The following is a 15,742-nucleotide window of genomic DNA, read 5'->3' on the forward strand; positions in this document are numbered from 1 at the left end:
TTAGTATTAATATCAATTCCTTTTTGTTCAAGAAGTAATTTAACGATTTCTGTATAACCATTTTCAGATGCTCTAATAAGTGCTGTTTTAAATAATTTATATAATTTTCACATATTCTTTTAAAATATTATAATGATCAAAATTAAAACAAATAAAACATATAAATGTCTTTAGTATTAATATCAATTCCTTTTTGTTCAAGAAGTAATTTAACTATTTCTGTATGACCTTTTTCAGATGCTTTCACAAGTGCCGTAAAAAAATTAAATAATTTCCAAATATTATTTTGAAATAAAAAATTATTAAAATAAATTTTAAATAAAACAAATAAATGTCTTTAGCATTAATATCAATTCCTTTTTGTTCAAGAAGTAATTTAACTATTTCTGTATGACCTCTTTCAGATGCTTTCACAAGTGCCGTAAAAAAATTAAATAATTTCCAAATGTTATTTTGAATTTCCAAATTATAAAAATAAATTTTAATTAAAACAAATAAATGTCTTTAGCATTAATATCAATTCCTTTTTGTTCAAGAAGTAATTTAACTATTTCTATATAACCATTTCCAGATGCAAACATAAGTGCTGTCCAAAATAATTTATATAATTTTCACATATTCTTTTAAAATATTAAATTATTAAAATAAATAACATATAAAACAAATAAATACTTTTAGCATTAATATCAATTCCTTTTTGTTCAAGAAGTAATTTAACTATTTCTGTATGACCTTTTTCAGATGCTTTCACAAGTGCCGTAAAAAAATTAAATAATTTCCAAATATTATTTTGAAATAAAAAATTATTAAAATAAATTTTAAATAAAACAAATAAATGTCTTTAGCATTAATATCAATTCCTTTTTGTTCAAGAAGTGATTTAACTATTTCTATATAACCTTTTCCAGATGCAAACATAAGTGCTGTCCAAAATAATTTATATAATTTCCAAATATTATTTTAAAATATTAAATTATTAAAATAAATAACATATAAAACAAATAAATACTTTTAGCATTAATATCAATTCCTTTTTGTTCAAGAAGTAATTTAACGATTTCTGTATAACCATTTTCAGATGCTCTAATAAGTGCTGTTTTAAATAATTATAATAATTTCCAAATATTATTTTGAATTTCCAAATTATTAAAACAAGCATTAAGTTTAAAAATTAAATATTTTTTGTATTAATATCAATCCCTTTTTGTTTAAGTAGTAATTTAACTAATTCATTTTTACCATTTTCTATTGCAAACATTAATGCTGTTCCAAAAAATTTAAAGAATTTTCAAATAATATTTTTATATAAATCATTTACATAAACATTGAATGAAAGAAATATATAGTTTTCTGATTAATATCAAAAATATTTTCAGTAATTAAGTAATTAAAAAGTTCTTTATTATTATAAATGGATGAAATATCGTAAATATTTAATGGAAATGAATTTATTTTCAGGAAATATTGTAGAATGAATATATTTCCTGTTTCCAATGAAGTAGTGATTAAAAATTTAATGATATTCATTCCATTTTTTATCAAAAATAGAAGAATTTCATAGTTATGATATATAATGCAAAACCTTCCTAAGTCTTCCAAATTATTAATTTTTTCACTTTTGTTTTCATAAAGATAAAAAAATATATCATTTTTGTGAAATTTTATTGATATTTCATATGAGCCTCTAAATGATGAATGATTTTGTTCACATAAATGAATGATTTCTTCATTTCCACCTGCAATTGCATATTTGCCTATATATTTTGTTTTAGCACCATTTATAAGTAAATATTTAAAACATTTAACTGATGAAAAAAATGCTGCATAATAAATCAATGAAACTTCTTCATTAATAAAAGAACATCTTTCATAAAGTGATGGTTCGATTTTTTGATTAATGTTAAAATCACTTTGCGATGTTATTTCTTGAAGTTTTTCAATTTCATCATTTCGAATTATTTTTGCAATTTCATTTGGATTATGTCCTTCTTCAATGAATTGTTTATGAAGCTTAAAATCATTTTGTGAAAGTTTTTCATAATTATTTATAATTTCATTTTGAAAATTGGATTTTGTTTGACATATTTCTTCTTTTGGAATGCATTGAAGAAAATATAATGAGTTTTTAATTACAGACATTTTTTCTTTAATTAACTTATTTTCAAGTAATTTATAAAGAATATAATAAGATTCTTGTGTTTCAGTACAAATTAGAAAATATTCAAAAATATTTATAATTTTATTTTTTGTTTCTTTATTTTCTTCTTTTTTGATTTGAAATTGTCTTAAAAATTCACAAATTATGTTAATATTATAATTTCCTGATATATAATATACATATATCATTTGACATATCAAAAGTTTAAATGAAAAAGGAAACTGATTATTTTCGAATACTAATATTGATTCAACTGTTTTTGAAATATTATTTTCATTCACTTCAAAAATAAGCTTTTCGATTTGCTGTAATACTTCTATAGTAACTTCCGTTTTATCAATTCCTTTGGTTTGAACTTTCTCGTGTGAAATATTTCCTCCCAATGTTAAAAATCCTAATAAACGGTTAGTAGAGAAAATTTGAGTTCATGTGAAATATGCTTCGTAAAACTCAGAAAATTATCTTCAAATCCCTTAACATGTTGAAACTGAAAATGACACAAAAAAGTTCTTTTGGTAACCAAATTTTCTTTATTTTTTTTTTATAAAGTCAAAAAATAAATTTTATTAAAAAAAGAACATTATCGCATATCGAAGAAGACTTAATATCCTTAACTAACACTAAAGCAGTAGTTCAAAGAAATTAAATTCCTCTTCAATTTTTCTCCTTTTCTGGAAGTATTGTGTTTACCCTTCTCAAGCTCGCTATTTTTTTCTTGATAAATTTTTTTTGTAAAGTATTAAAATTTGATAACTCATTCAAATCTTGTGTATATGACCTCGAATAAAATTAAAAAAGTCGTTTTTTTATTAATAAAAAAATAAATCAGAATTTCAAATGAATAAGAGAGATTCAACTCAAATTTAGATATTGTTTCTAGAAATTGATTTTGAATAAAACTGATAAGAATATCTAGCATTAATATTAATTGTTCTGGGCCGATAAGCTAATAAATCGAAAACTTATATAAATTCTAAATATGAACCAATTGTCATATCATTAAAAAATTCGAATCAATTTTGGGTTCTACAACCTATGAAAAACCATAAGATGAAAGAAATAAAGTACGATATGTTTTTTATGACTAAAAAATATTCTTATATTTATCTAGAAAAATAGAATTTATATATATTTCGTTTACTTTACTGGATGCTTGCTTCCTGTTCGTTATAAAAATTTTATTTGTAAATTTAAATAAATTTTTAACATATTCCTATCCAGCTTTTAAAAATTTTACAAATCCATTTTACAAATTAACAATCACTCAAATTTAATACTTAGCACACAACAAATAACAAAATTAAGAATAAACACTAAATGTACTTTATTTTATAATCTATAGATTACATCCATTGATCATCGTCTTCCTTTGCCATTTCTCCAATGGTTTTTAACATTTCATGTTGTTCTTGTTGCTTATGTATATCGGAGCCAAATGAGTCACTCAGTCTTTCGTTCATTCCCGAGTATGAATTATCTTTTTTACCTATTCTAAACAACCAAATTATAACTCCAACAATAATCAAAACAATTGCTATTGATCCACATATTATACCGATGAGCACTCCTTTGTTATCCAAAACAGGTACATCATTCGTGTAATACAAAGACGGAAATACAATTGTGTAATAGCCTGAATAAAAGCTAATGATCGTCGTCATGCGAATGACCGAATACTCATAAAATATGAAGGTCGAACCTGACAAATGCTGAGAGCGGAAGATTTGTGTAAGTGAACTTATGTCGGATGAATAGATAGTGAGAATGTATGAAAAACTGAGCGAAGCACCAAATTGAAATGATGAAGTGAATGAATTGGACTCCGTGAACGAGTTTGATTGAGAAAATGTATTCGAATCCGAAAATGTATTTGATTGTGAATAAGTGTTTGATCTGGAAAACGTATTTGAATGTGAATACGTGTTCGACTGCGTATATGTATTTGATTGCGTATATGTATTTGATTGAGAAAATGTATTCGATTGTGAAAATGTATTCGTAGAGAAATTAAGTCGAATGCTAATGGCTTTTCCTATGTTATCTGCTTTGTCAACAGGAGCAACATGAAGATATCTTTGATAAACAATATCTTCTGTAGTAAATTTAATAGTATTATTATATGCTATGTTTACCATAGTTTCTACATCACATTTAGAATTTTCGTTAATTAGATATTTATAACATTTGATTCCCGTAGTAACATTAACATCAGCTTCTGAATTATCAATTTCTTTGCCTTCACTATTATATGATGCAACTTTAAATGTGTATAACGTTCCAACATCATATGCTTCAATTATTGCTAAATAATTAATTGGATCTATTGTTATATTGATAATTTCTGGATTTGCTTTGTCAATCGAATAGTGATGTTCTTCATACTCGTGTTCACTGGTCCTTTGCTTAAGATAAAATATAGTGTTAGCAAGGACTTTCCTTTCAAATTCTGTTGCGTTACATTCGCTGTGTCCTGTTTGGATCATTGCTGTGTTTCCATACGTCGTAAGATAAAAATTCTCTGTTTCAGATATTTGAGTGGTACTATCGGAAAACGAATACCAAATATCTCCAGCGGCATTTTGCTTCGCTGTATGAGACCAGTAAATTTGTTGCTTCTGACTTGTATTAAGATCCCACGGGTAGTTTAAGATGAGACCTTGTTTGTGAACTTCAACTTCAGAAGACTTCGCACCTTCATAACTTCCTTCTTTTTGGTGGATACCAATTCCAAACAAATCTCTGATGGCGGTTAAGCCGATTGGCTTATCATCATTATCATCATCAAGGAATTCTAAAATGATTGAATCGTGACCAGCAAGAAAGCCATATCCATTTTTGATATATTTTTCTACAATGCCTTTTGATTTTTCTGTTGATAGAGAAAAACCTCCGCTATAATCCCAAAATCCGAAAACAACAACATCAAATTGATAAATAAAATTTTCTTCTGACGTTTCAAATTCATCAATTGAGTTTAATGTTACATCAATAATTTGCTCTTTCAACTCGGGATCAATACCCAAGGGGTCCGAGTTAATTGATTCAATGAATCCACCTTCCATCCATACTTTTTAATGAAGCTGATTTTTGGATATATGTGTTGCATTTGATCTTTATGAAATCTCATTGTAACATTATTAATTTTAACTGCTTCATCTAACTGCACATTCGCACCAAGTTTATTTTCTGATGGATAAATATTTAAAACTTTTATGGCTGTCCCAATCTTGTGCGTGCTGAGTGGTTCCCACTGATTGTCTTTCGTTTTCAAAAATATTTTATAATGAACATCTTTTTCATTATCTTCCCAATTGAGATAAGCACCGCCTTTCCCATTTGCAAATGTGTCATTAGAATATGCGTATAGCTGTAATTCTTTGGAAAATGTAAGGAAAAAGCAGGAAATAAACATTTTTTGTTTAAGTGAGGCTATCTAAAACTTTTTGATATGCTTACTGTTCAGCCCTCAAAACTGGAAGGACTTTTACATTTACAACCTATCAATTTTGTGAATATATCATTTTACATCATATTCAAACCTTGAACCGATGCCGTTAAAAAACCGAAATAAGAACTGCCAAGCAAGTTGAACCATTGGTAAAGCAAATTTTTGAAAGGGATTTCTTGTTGACATGACAAAATGGTTCCTTCCCAAAATTTTTATCATTTAGTTGAAACCATCTCCTACACATAAGATAACGGCTTTTTACAGGAAAGGCATCCCATTATTGTTTTTTTGGCTCGATTTTTACTTCAACCAGTAGGAGGTAGTCACTTTTTGCTACTTCTGGTACCAAACCCCCTTGATCTATCGGTATGGTTTTTGTAGCATCTGAATGCCCAAGGTAAAATACTTAAAATGGTAAGCACTATTTGGTTAAATCATTTGAGTCAAATGATTTACTACAAAATAAAACGCATTGTATTTAAATCAGAATTTCTTGAAATGGAAGCATTTACAAAAAAGTGGCAGCATTGGCAACCGTTTAGTTTATATGAGCTTCGCTGATTCGACATCGCAGATTCCAATTCAGGAATTTCCTTGCTTTTTGGTTCAAAAAGTATCTCACAATGGAAGCTTGATTTTATTTACAGAGAACTTACTTTTTAGATATTCTGATGGAGAAGAATGTCCTGAGTCAAAAATACCATATTCTGAAATAACAGACATCAAGATTGAAGCGTATCTTGCAAACACAGTTCAAAACCTTGAAATTCATACACAAAAGAAAACATTAGTTTTTTCAGCTCTCCAAGAAGCTCAACAAGTTAAGGAATACATCAACCTACTCAAAGACCAAAAAACTCGCCAATCAACAACTTATGGATTTTCATTACTTGGTCAAAAAACAGTGAAATACGAGGAACTCCAAAATCCAAATCTTTTATGTTCATTCAAAATCCCAGCACCTTTTGAAAAGGTAATGCAATACATATGTACAAAAGAATCTTTTCAAAAACTATACGAAGGAACAGGTGATGAAGACGTTGTAATTAGTGATTGGACACAATATCCGACACACGATGAAAGAACATTTACATACAAAAAACTTGTTTCTGTTCCTGTTATTGGGCAAAGCCTTATTCTTGTATCAGAAGTTCATAAACTTTTTCATTTTGAAGATAGGGATATTATTTGTACATTTTCAGATTTAGGTGCTACACCTTATTCTGCTTACTTTGATCCTCTTGTACAAATGATTTATATCAATAATGGAGATTCTGTTGAATTCATTTTGTATTACGAGATTGTTTGGAGCGAATCTGTTTTTGTCAAGAGCATCATTGAAAGCAAAACGATTGCTGAGTTTAATGTTCTTTACAATTGCTGGTACAAACAAATTGTTAAGGATGTTTGCGGAAAAGACATTGAGCAGCTCAACGCCGATACAAAACCGTCAGATCAGGGCACCCCAGCGCCATCAAAGAATAAATTCCAAAAATACAGAAGATATTATAAGATAACAATCATAATTTTATCATTGATGGTAATTTTTGCGTTGTTAAGATACAATTGGCCAGAAGATGGATTGAAATGGAATGCAAAGAATATTTACAAAATTTTGGTTGGATTATGTTTTGTTTATGTGATGGTTTACTACTAATGAAGAATATTTATTTGTCTAAATAAAAGATATACTGTGTGCATTCTTATAAAATATTTATAAATCATTTATTCTTAAATTATCCTCGGATTGATATATCAAATGTAATTTTTTTTAATGATAAAAATTTGTATATAATAGATTCATTAAAGTTTTATTTTGATTATTTCTTATTGTTAAATCCCAACTGCTAAAATAAATTCAATTAAAAATAATAAAGTTATATCATACTCAACCAATTAGAAAAACACCTATAGCATAATGGATAATGCGCCTCCCTTCTAAGGAGGAGACTCTGGGTTCGAGTCCCCGTAGGTGTGTTTTTTGTTTTTTTAAATGTTTGGAGGTTAAACAAACAGATGCAATCCTTTATGCCAATTTAAAAAGTTAAAAATAGGGAAATTACCTTTTTAGTTAAATTGCGTATTTAGCTGTCCATTCGCGGGCGGTCTTTTCGAATTCTTTTGGATCTTTTTGGTATTGAGCACCAATTGAAGCAACAAGAGGTGTTTCCCAATTTGGTTCCTTAAGCAAGCAGTATATGAACTCGATAGCATGCTTTAATGTATAATTTGATTTCCATTCGCTCTTTAATTGATCAAGGCAAATTTTTCCTTCTTCGTTGATGTTAGGGTGATAGATCTTTGTTTCGAACTTAATTGAAGGTGGGGATGATGGGTATTGAGATGGGATTGTCATGATTAAGAAGAAAATTCCATCTTCATATGGTGTTCCTTCAGGTGGACTAAGAGTAACTCTAAGTCTAGAAATGTCATCATCGATTGGGTCAATTGTAAATTTCAAGTCATCGTCTTCGCTATATTGAATGAGCTCGCGTTGAACAGCTATGTTCATCAATAATTATAAATAGCCGACCAACTCAATTTTCGTGTCACTTTTATTGTTTGGCAAAAACGTCACAAGTTTTGAATTAAATAAATTAATTTCTGAAACTTTTCAATAGAGAGATATCGGTGACTAATGGGCAAATATTGGATTTTTTCGAATATCTTTTCCTAAAAAGATCACACAACACAGCGTTCATAATACTACGAAAGGCGTTCAATATACTGATATCAAATTAAAATAATTTCCAAAAAAAAATTAGCAAATTAATATTTAATTTTTGGATATTTCAAGACCACACTTCTTAGGATAGCTATCAAAAAAAAATACTCTTTATATAAAAAGATCAAAACTACTCAAATCAGGTAGAAAGAAGTAATTCTAGTTTTAAGATAAATAAACATCTGAAAATTTGAACGTTGTTATCACTATGCGAGAACGTTAAATCGTTGGAAAACAAATTTTAGGATGGATCTTGATCATTTTATTTCAGATGTTCTTCAGCACAAAGAAATTGAAGAAGCCGATCTCACATGTGTCCTCCGCATGGCAGAAGAGATTTTATTTGAAGAAGGCACATTTTTAAATATTTCATTACCAATAACAATCTGTGGTGATATCCACGGTCAATTCTACGATTTGTTACGTCTATTTAAGATAGGAGGTGATCCATCAACTACCCGCTATTTATTTTTAGGAGATTATGTTGATCGCGGTTATTATTCTTTAGAAACATTTGCTCTCCTTATTTCCTATAAAGTCAAATATCCTCATTCATTTTTCCTTCTCCGAGGTAACCACGAAAGTCGTGGCATCAATATTCTTTATGGATTTTATGATGAGATAATTCAACGATATGGTCATACAGGCCTTTGGAAGCTTTGCAATGAAATATTTGATATGCTTCCAATGGCGGCTCTTATTGACAATTCTATTTATTGCGTCCATGGAGGATTATCACCAGATATCAGATTAATTGACCAACTTGCGATGATTGACCGTCGCCATGACATTCCACCTTCTGGACCAATGTCGGATATTTGCTGGTCTGATCCTGAAGACATTTTGTATTGGGGCAGTAACATGCGTGGCGCGGGATGGCTATACGGCCGTAACCCAACGAATGAATTCATCCATAATAACAGGCTCACGCTCATTGTAAGAGCTCATCAGCTGATGAATGAGGGTTACTCATATCACTTTGGAGGAAATTATTTGGTAACAGTATGGTCCGCTCCCAACTATATGTATAGAGCCGGAAATATAGCATCCATTCTAAAGATAAATGAAAAAAGAGAAAGAAAGTTCTTAACGTTCTCCGCGGTGCCTGCTAATGAAAGAAAAGTACCTCCAGACAGAATTTCCTCGTACTTCCTTTAAGTAATTCTTAGTGCTAAAATAATTTTTATGAAAGGATTTTATATATTTTATTTTTATGTTGAGGATAAAATGGCAGAAAGAGGATAACGTTCATCTGCACTTTTGCATAAATATTTCAAATACGTTGATTTGTTTTATATAAAAATATCTTAAGATATAGTAAACAAGAAAATAACTTCAACACAGAAATGTATCAACATTTATAAGGTGTCAAAATATTATTAAATTTATATGTATAATTCAAACATATTAATAAAAAATGCAACTTAAAAATCATGATTTGTTGTTGAATGAATTTGAATGACTTTTAAAACTAATAAAGTATACAAATATATATATATATATATATTGTTTTTTTTTCTTCATGGAAAACAATCCCAATAAAACAAATGAATCATCATCAAGAAAATGGATACAGCAACTAGAGTCACTTGAAGAAATTGTTTTTAATTTAACTGAAGAAAATATTTATGAATCAGTAGATCCGATAATAAATCTACTTAATGATGATGCATATCCATTTCCTAAATTAGCTTTAAGTCGAATTATATATTCAGCATTTCAATCAAAAATGAATGATTATAACATTTATATTAATTTTCTGAAGCAAATAGAAACCAAAGAGAAAGAAAACAATAAAACTGATTATGAAATGCTCAACACGTTTACCAAATTCCTTCAACATTTAGATACACAAGAATCCTATTTTCTTCTTGATAGAATGATTAAAATAAATTTAATTCCAGCAAATTTTATTGATGATAAAATAACATTTTATTTCGCTAATTATATTTCAGATAAAAAAATGGAGAATTTAAAAAAGATTTTAGAGAGAGATTGGAAAATTTTATTTTCTACATATTTCATGAGTAATTACGAAAATCTTTCTAAAAATGATTGGGAACTTCATAAGCAATTAGTTGAAGAAGGAATTAATCCAAATGAAATTGCGATAATAATTCGAAATGATAATGTCGAAAAGCTTCGAGAAATAACATCACAAACGAAGTTTATTTTTAATCAAATAATTGTCCCATCACTTTATGAAAAATGTTCATTTATTAACAAACCAAATGTTTCATTAATTGATTATGCAGCATTTTTTGGCTCGATTAAATGTTTTAAATATCTGCTGTTAAATGGTTTTCTCTTAAAGCAAACAGCAAAATTTGCTGTTGCAGGTGGAAATCTAGAAATAATTCATATATGCGAACAAAATAAAGCATCATTTGAAGGCGCATATGAAGCAGCAATTGAGTTCATCGAAATGATATTTTTTATTATTTATATGAAAATAAAATTGCTGATTTTTCAAGGAAAAAACTTATAAATTTTTTATTGTTTTCAAATATTGAATCAATTAATATGAAACTACTGAACTTTTTTAATGAACAAGAAGAAATTAACCCTAATTTGAAAAAGATTTGTTTGTTTTATAAAATAATTATAAAAATAATTTGATGTTTTAAAAAAATATTTTGTACACCACTTATAGAAGCAGTTAAAAATTATCATACAGAAATTGTTAAATTACTTCTTGAGCAAAAAGGAAATGATATTAATGCTTTAAATGTATTTTTGTTATGCTTAATCTTTATCATAATAATTAGAAATTTTAATATAATTTTTGGGATTGATTTAAAATATTTCTAACAGCGCTTATTATTGCATCTAAAGAGGGTTATGCAGAAATAGTTCAATTACTTCTTGAATATAACGGCATTGATGTTAATGCCAAAGATGTTTGTTTATTACTTTACGTAATATTTGTTTTAATAATTTCATATTTCAAAATAATATTTGGAAATTATTTAAATTATTTTGTACAGCACTTATGCATGCATCTTTTTATGGCCATGCGGAAACAGTTAAATTACTTCTTGAAAAAGAAGGAATTGATGTTAATGCTAAAGGTATTTATTTGTTTTATTTGATATTTATTTTAATAATTTGAAGTATTAAAATAATACTTGAAAATTATTTTGAAAATTTTGGACAGCACTTATACATGCATCTTTTTATGGCCATGCAGAAGTAGTTAAATTACTTCTTGAACAAAAAGGAATTGAAATTAATGCTAAAATTATTAATTTATTTTATTTAATATTTATTTTTATTATTTTATATTTCAAAATAATATTTGGAAATTATTTATATAATTCAAAACAGCACTTATAATTGTTACAAAAAATGGTTATACAGAAATAGTTAAATTACTTCTTGAAAAAGACGGAATTGATGTTAATGCTAAAGACATTGATTTGTTTTATTAAAAATTTATTTTTATTATTTTATATTTCAAAAATAATATTTGGAAATTATTTATATTTTTCAAAACAGCACTTATGTATGCAGCTAAAAATGTTCATATAGAAATAGCTAAATTACTTCTTGAACATGAAGGAATTGATATTAATTCTAAAGAAAATTTTTATTTTAATTATTTAATATCTCAAAATAAGGTTTATTTTAATAATATATGGTTTTAAACTAATTTTTTTAAATTATTTAAATTATTTCAAACAGCTCTTATGTTGGCAGTTGAAAAGAATAAAATAGAAATGGTCAAATTTCTCATAGAATAATATCGAATTTCAAAATAAAATTTGGAAATTATTTAAATTATTTAATGCAGCACTTTCGATAGCGATTACTGGGAATAGAACTGAATTGGTTAAATTACTTCTTGAACACGAAGGAATTGATGTTAATGCTAGAGGTTTTTATATGTTTTAAATGAAATTTATTTTTTTTCTCATTTTATATTTCAAAATAATATTTGGAAATGATTAAAATTATTTGAAACAGGACTTATGAAAGCAGCAAAAAATAATAATACAGAAATCGTTAAATTACTTCTTGAAAAAGAAGAAATTGATATTAATGCAAAAGATACTTATTTGTTTTATTTAAAATTTATTTCAATAATTTTTAATTTCGAAATAATATTTGGAAATAATTCAAATCATTTAAAACAGCACTTCAAATTGCATCCAAAAATCATTATACTAATATTGTTAAATTAATAAAGGACAAAAAAACTAAAACATCTAAATGTCCAACTGCATAAATATTGGTAATTCACTGTGCAATTAAAAATGTAAAAAATTATAGCAGAAATCACAAAAAATCATTTTCATTTCTAAATGTGTTAAGAAAGAATATATTAACTGGGCGATCTTTTACATTATAAAAATAAACATTACTAGGAATAAAATTTATTCGTGTTTTATCTTGAAAATGTAAGTATCAATAATTATATTCTGAGTTTTTGAAAAGATATTAGAATCTTAACATACAAAAACTATAAATAATTGGATGTTGGAATAACACTAATTGATAGTGGTAACATTAACATAAATTTTTCAATTGGGCAAGTGTCTTATCTATTTTCAAGTAGGTTATTCATTCATAAGAATTACTCCATATCATGTAATGAACAACAATGAATTCGTGAAATTCTATCAATATATCAATAGTTAAATGAGAGATAAATTTATATTTTTTTGTAACCATTCAATGTTTTCAAAAAATTACTATTTCAAACAATTTGATACATCTTACATATAGTGAACATTTTAGCAAACCATGAGAAGAAGATGAAAAAATGTGAGGTGACTTAACGTTCAATCATATAAAACATGTCACATGTCATGACATTGTGCCCAAACAAAATTTATTGAAAAGTGGTAAAAGGCACCCTGAGCTTTCGCCGAAAAAAGAAATTTTTTTTCAACGTTTCACATCTCTCTTTTATTAGGTTATGAAAACGATTAAGTTTAATGGAGACCAAGAGTCCTTGTTTCGCATGTTCATGGTTTTCAATTGTATTCCTCCTAAAAAAGAAGGAGTGGACCCAACGGTATATTTTTATCATTCAGTAAATGATTCGGATTCCAACCAAAAAATGATTCAAGCTGGGTTAATCATAACATTTATATCATTTTGTAATCGTTTCAAAAGTGATAAACCATGTGATTATATTCTTTCAGATAAGCAAGAAATATCAATTCTCGAGCTCTTTGGGCCAATTTGGATGGCTGTTGTAATTAAATATAATGGAAGGAATAATAGGGAGCTTTTATCAGCAATTCTTGATTATTGCAGGATGATGTTTTCGTATTATTTTGTTCCACTTCCAGATTCTCGTGAAGAAAATTTAAACCAAATGACAGCTGATCCAAAAATTTTAGTTGCAATTCCTCATGCCTTTGAATCCATTCTTGCTACAATAAATTGGAATCGAATAAGTTTAGATACATACATATTTAATTCTTACCAAAGACAACCAATGGATGGCGATCCATCTGAAATCCAAGATTTTTGTCAGAGGGTTCTTAATTTAAAGATTGAACAAAATGGAAAAGAATTAAATGAGTTTGACAGTATCACAATTCTCTGTCAAAAAAAGGTCGTATACTCTTCCCTTGACCCAACGAGTGTCAGGGCTGTTGCTTTTGGGCTTCGAAGGAAGTTTACACATCTATTTCTTCATAATCCAAAAACTACATACCAATCCCTTACCTGGCTAATAGGCATGTATATCAACTCCGAGGGTCGTCATTCCTTCTTCCAACAACCCATTTATTATGACAAGAAGCCACATTCGATTATTGCATTTAAATATCAAAAATACAAAATATTCATCACACAGCCGATGGACATCGAAGTCTCTGACAAGTATTTCCTTAGCATTCCTCGGAAATTAGCCCGAATCCAACAATATTTGAAAGAACGATATCCGCGATATATCGAGAACAATATTCCTATTCCGTTCGCAATTGCTAAAAATTCGCGAAAGGATCAAATTATGGTCTTAGATTCCTTTCAAATTGATGCGGTTTTGCGAGTTTTGGTTGATGCAAATTTTGTATTAGCACATCAGCATACTTTGCATTATGATGATAATTTTGCTGAAATAGCATTCCCTTCATCCAGCGGATTGTTCGTGAATAGCATAAATGATAACAATGAGGAAACAGAGCTAATTTTGATGATGAAAGTTTCGGCAAGAAACATCTCCGAGTACTTAAAGATATGCAAGCTGATAAAGAAACGGAAGGAGAACGTACAGGAAAAGCATTGCTCCTTATTGTAATTGTTTGTTTGAGTTTCGCAAATGTAAACAATAGTTTAATATTTTTTTTATTTGTTTTTTATTTCATAGAAAATTTAATGATTAAAAATCTGTACATGTATTGAAAACATCAAATTTTTAAATGATCATTAAATATTGGACATTTTTTTTAAACCTTTTATTATTCATAAAGATAAATGTCTAGTGATAAGAAGAAGGAGTTTCAATTATAATGTCGAATTAAGTATAATATCCAATCTAATGAATTTAATAAGCGATGAAAAAATTGCTATGTGATACATTAAATGGACATATAATAAAAATATGAAATAAGACAAAAAATTACTAAAAACAAACTTTTACAAACAATTTCTAATGCGGTGAAGTTATAGTTTCGAAATGCCCGTCGGGATACACAAACTCAGAGCACGTTCCTAACCTCACCATTGGAACGCCATTCTCGTCGTACGGTATTTGATGACTCTTTTCTGTGATTTCCTTTGTTAAGAATCTCTTTTTAAACGTTCGATTGCTGCTGCTTGGATTTGATGTTGTTTGAGTCTGTGAAGATTCTGTCGTTTGGGTAAGATTAGGTAGCTCTGGCAGTGGTACTGTTTTGTTCAGGCCCACTCTAGATATTGAAAAGCCGCGTGGTGGCGTTTCGACAACAGAACGTGCAAATGGTGAATCTGATGATGTACTAAATGTTTCATTATGATCTTGGTATGATTCTGTATTGGAAAAAGATCTTTCTCCGCGTTTTGATAAATTCATTCGTCTTAAAGGAGCCGATGTAAATTTTTGATCATTTGAATCAAATTGAGTATTTCCACTTTCTAACGAACGAGAATAATTATGGAATGTACGAGGTTGAAAACTAAGTGAAAAATTAGTATTGAGATGTCCATTTGATTTTTGAGCAGCTGCTCTTCTGAGATGTATTTTTAATGACTCTTCATATAATTTTTGTTGTCGTTTTTTCCTTTCGATTTCGTATACTTGTTCACTATTTAAGTTATCTAAAGAAGATAAAAAATTCCGCTGCTCTAAAGATAAATTTGATTTTTGTTTTATAGGAATTCTACTACTTGTTTTATGATTTTCTGTTTGTTCACTATATTGAGAATTACGTCCAGTAACAGGACTGCGTAACACAACACCCATCATTTGAAAATT

General features: G+C 27.9%; 6 protein-coding genes across 6 annotated transcripts; 3 read left to right on the forward strand and 3 right to left on the reverse strand.

The window, feature by feature from the left end:
• Window positions 1-3,501: 3,501 nt before the first annotated feature.
• GO595_002085 (bacterial Ig-like domain protein) lies at window positions 3,502-5,220 on the reverse strand (the record flags this gene model as incomplete). Its single annotated transcript, XM_067914955.1, has 1 exon — window positions 3,502-5,220. One exon carries the CDS (start codon window positions 5,218-5,220, stop codon window positions 3,502-3,504), a length of 1,719 nt encoding a protein of 572 aa, XP_067777771.1.
• Window positions 5,221-6,153: 933 nt separating this feature from the next.
• GO595_002086 (uncharacterized protein) lies at window positions 6,154-7,263 on the forward strand (the record flags this gene model as incomplete). The annotated part of the gene is made up of 1 exon (XM_067914956.1): window positions 6,154-7,263. One exon carries the CDS (start codon window positions 6,154-6,156, stop codon window positions 7,261-7,263), a length of 1,110 nt encoding a protein of 369 aa, XP_067777772.1.
• A 414-nt stretch (window positions 7,264-7,677) lies between these two features.
• On the reverse strand, window positions 7,678-8,118 carry GO595_002087 (ubiquitin-conjugating enzyme E2-16 kDa; the record flags this gene model as incomplete). The annotated part of the gene is made up of 1 exon (XM_067914958.1): window positions 7,678-8,118. The coding sequence occupies one exon, from the start codon at window positions 8,116-8,118 to the stop codon at window positions 7,678-7,680; it is 441 nt and encodes a 146-aa protein (XP_067777773.1).
• A 459-nt stretch (window positions 8,119-8,577) lies between these two features.
• On the forward strand, window positions 8,578-9,489 carry GO595_002088 (serine/threonine protein phosphatase Ppe1; the record flags this gene model as incomplete). Its single annotated transcript, XM_067914959.1, has 1 exon — window positions 8,578-9,489. One exon carries the CDS (start codon window positions 8,578-8,580, stop codon window positions 9,487-9,489), a length of 912 nt encoding a protein of 303 aa, XP_067777774.1.
• Window positions 9,490-13,525: 4,036 nt separating this feature from the next.
• GO595_002089 (uncharacterized protein) lies at window positions 13,526-14,587 on the forward strand (the record flags this gene model as incomplete). Its single annotated transcript, XM_067914960.1, has 1 exon — window positions 13,526-14,587. The coding sequence occupies one exon, from the start codon at window positions 13,526-13,528 to the stop codon at window positions 14,585-14,587; it is 1,062 nt and encodes a 353-aa protein (XP_067777775.1).
• A 351-nt stretch (window positions 14,588-14,938) lies between these two features.
• Window positions 14,939-15,340, reverse strand: GO595_002090 (uncharacterized protein; the record flags this gene model as incomplete). The annotated part of the gene is made up of 1 exon (XM_067914961.1): window positions 14,939-15,340. The coding sequence occupies one exon, from the start codon at window positions 15,338-15,340 to the stop codon at window positions 14,939-14,941; it is 402 nt and encodes a 133-aa protein (XP_067777776.1).
• Window positions 15,341-15,742: the final 402 nt, after the last annotated feature.

This window comes from Histomonas meleagridis (assembly GCF_020186115.1).
Source record: "Histomonas meleagridis strain 2922-C6/04-10x chromosome Unknown contig_16, whole genome shotgun sequence".
Taxonomy (NCBI): Eukaryota; Parabasalia; order Tritrichomonadida; family Dientamoebidae; genus Histomonas; species Histomonas meleagridis.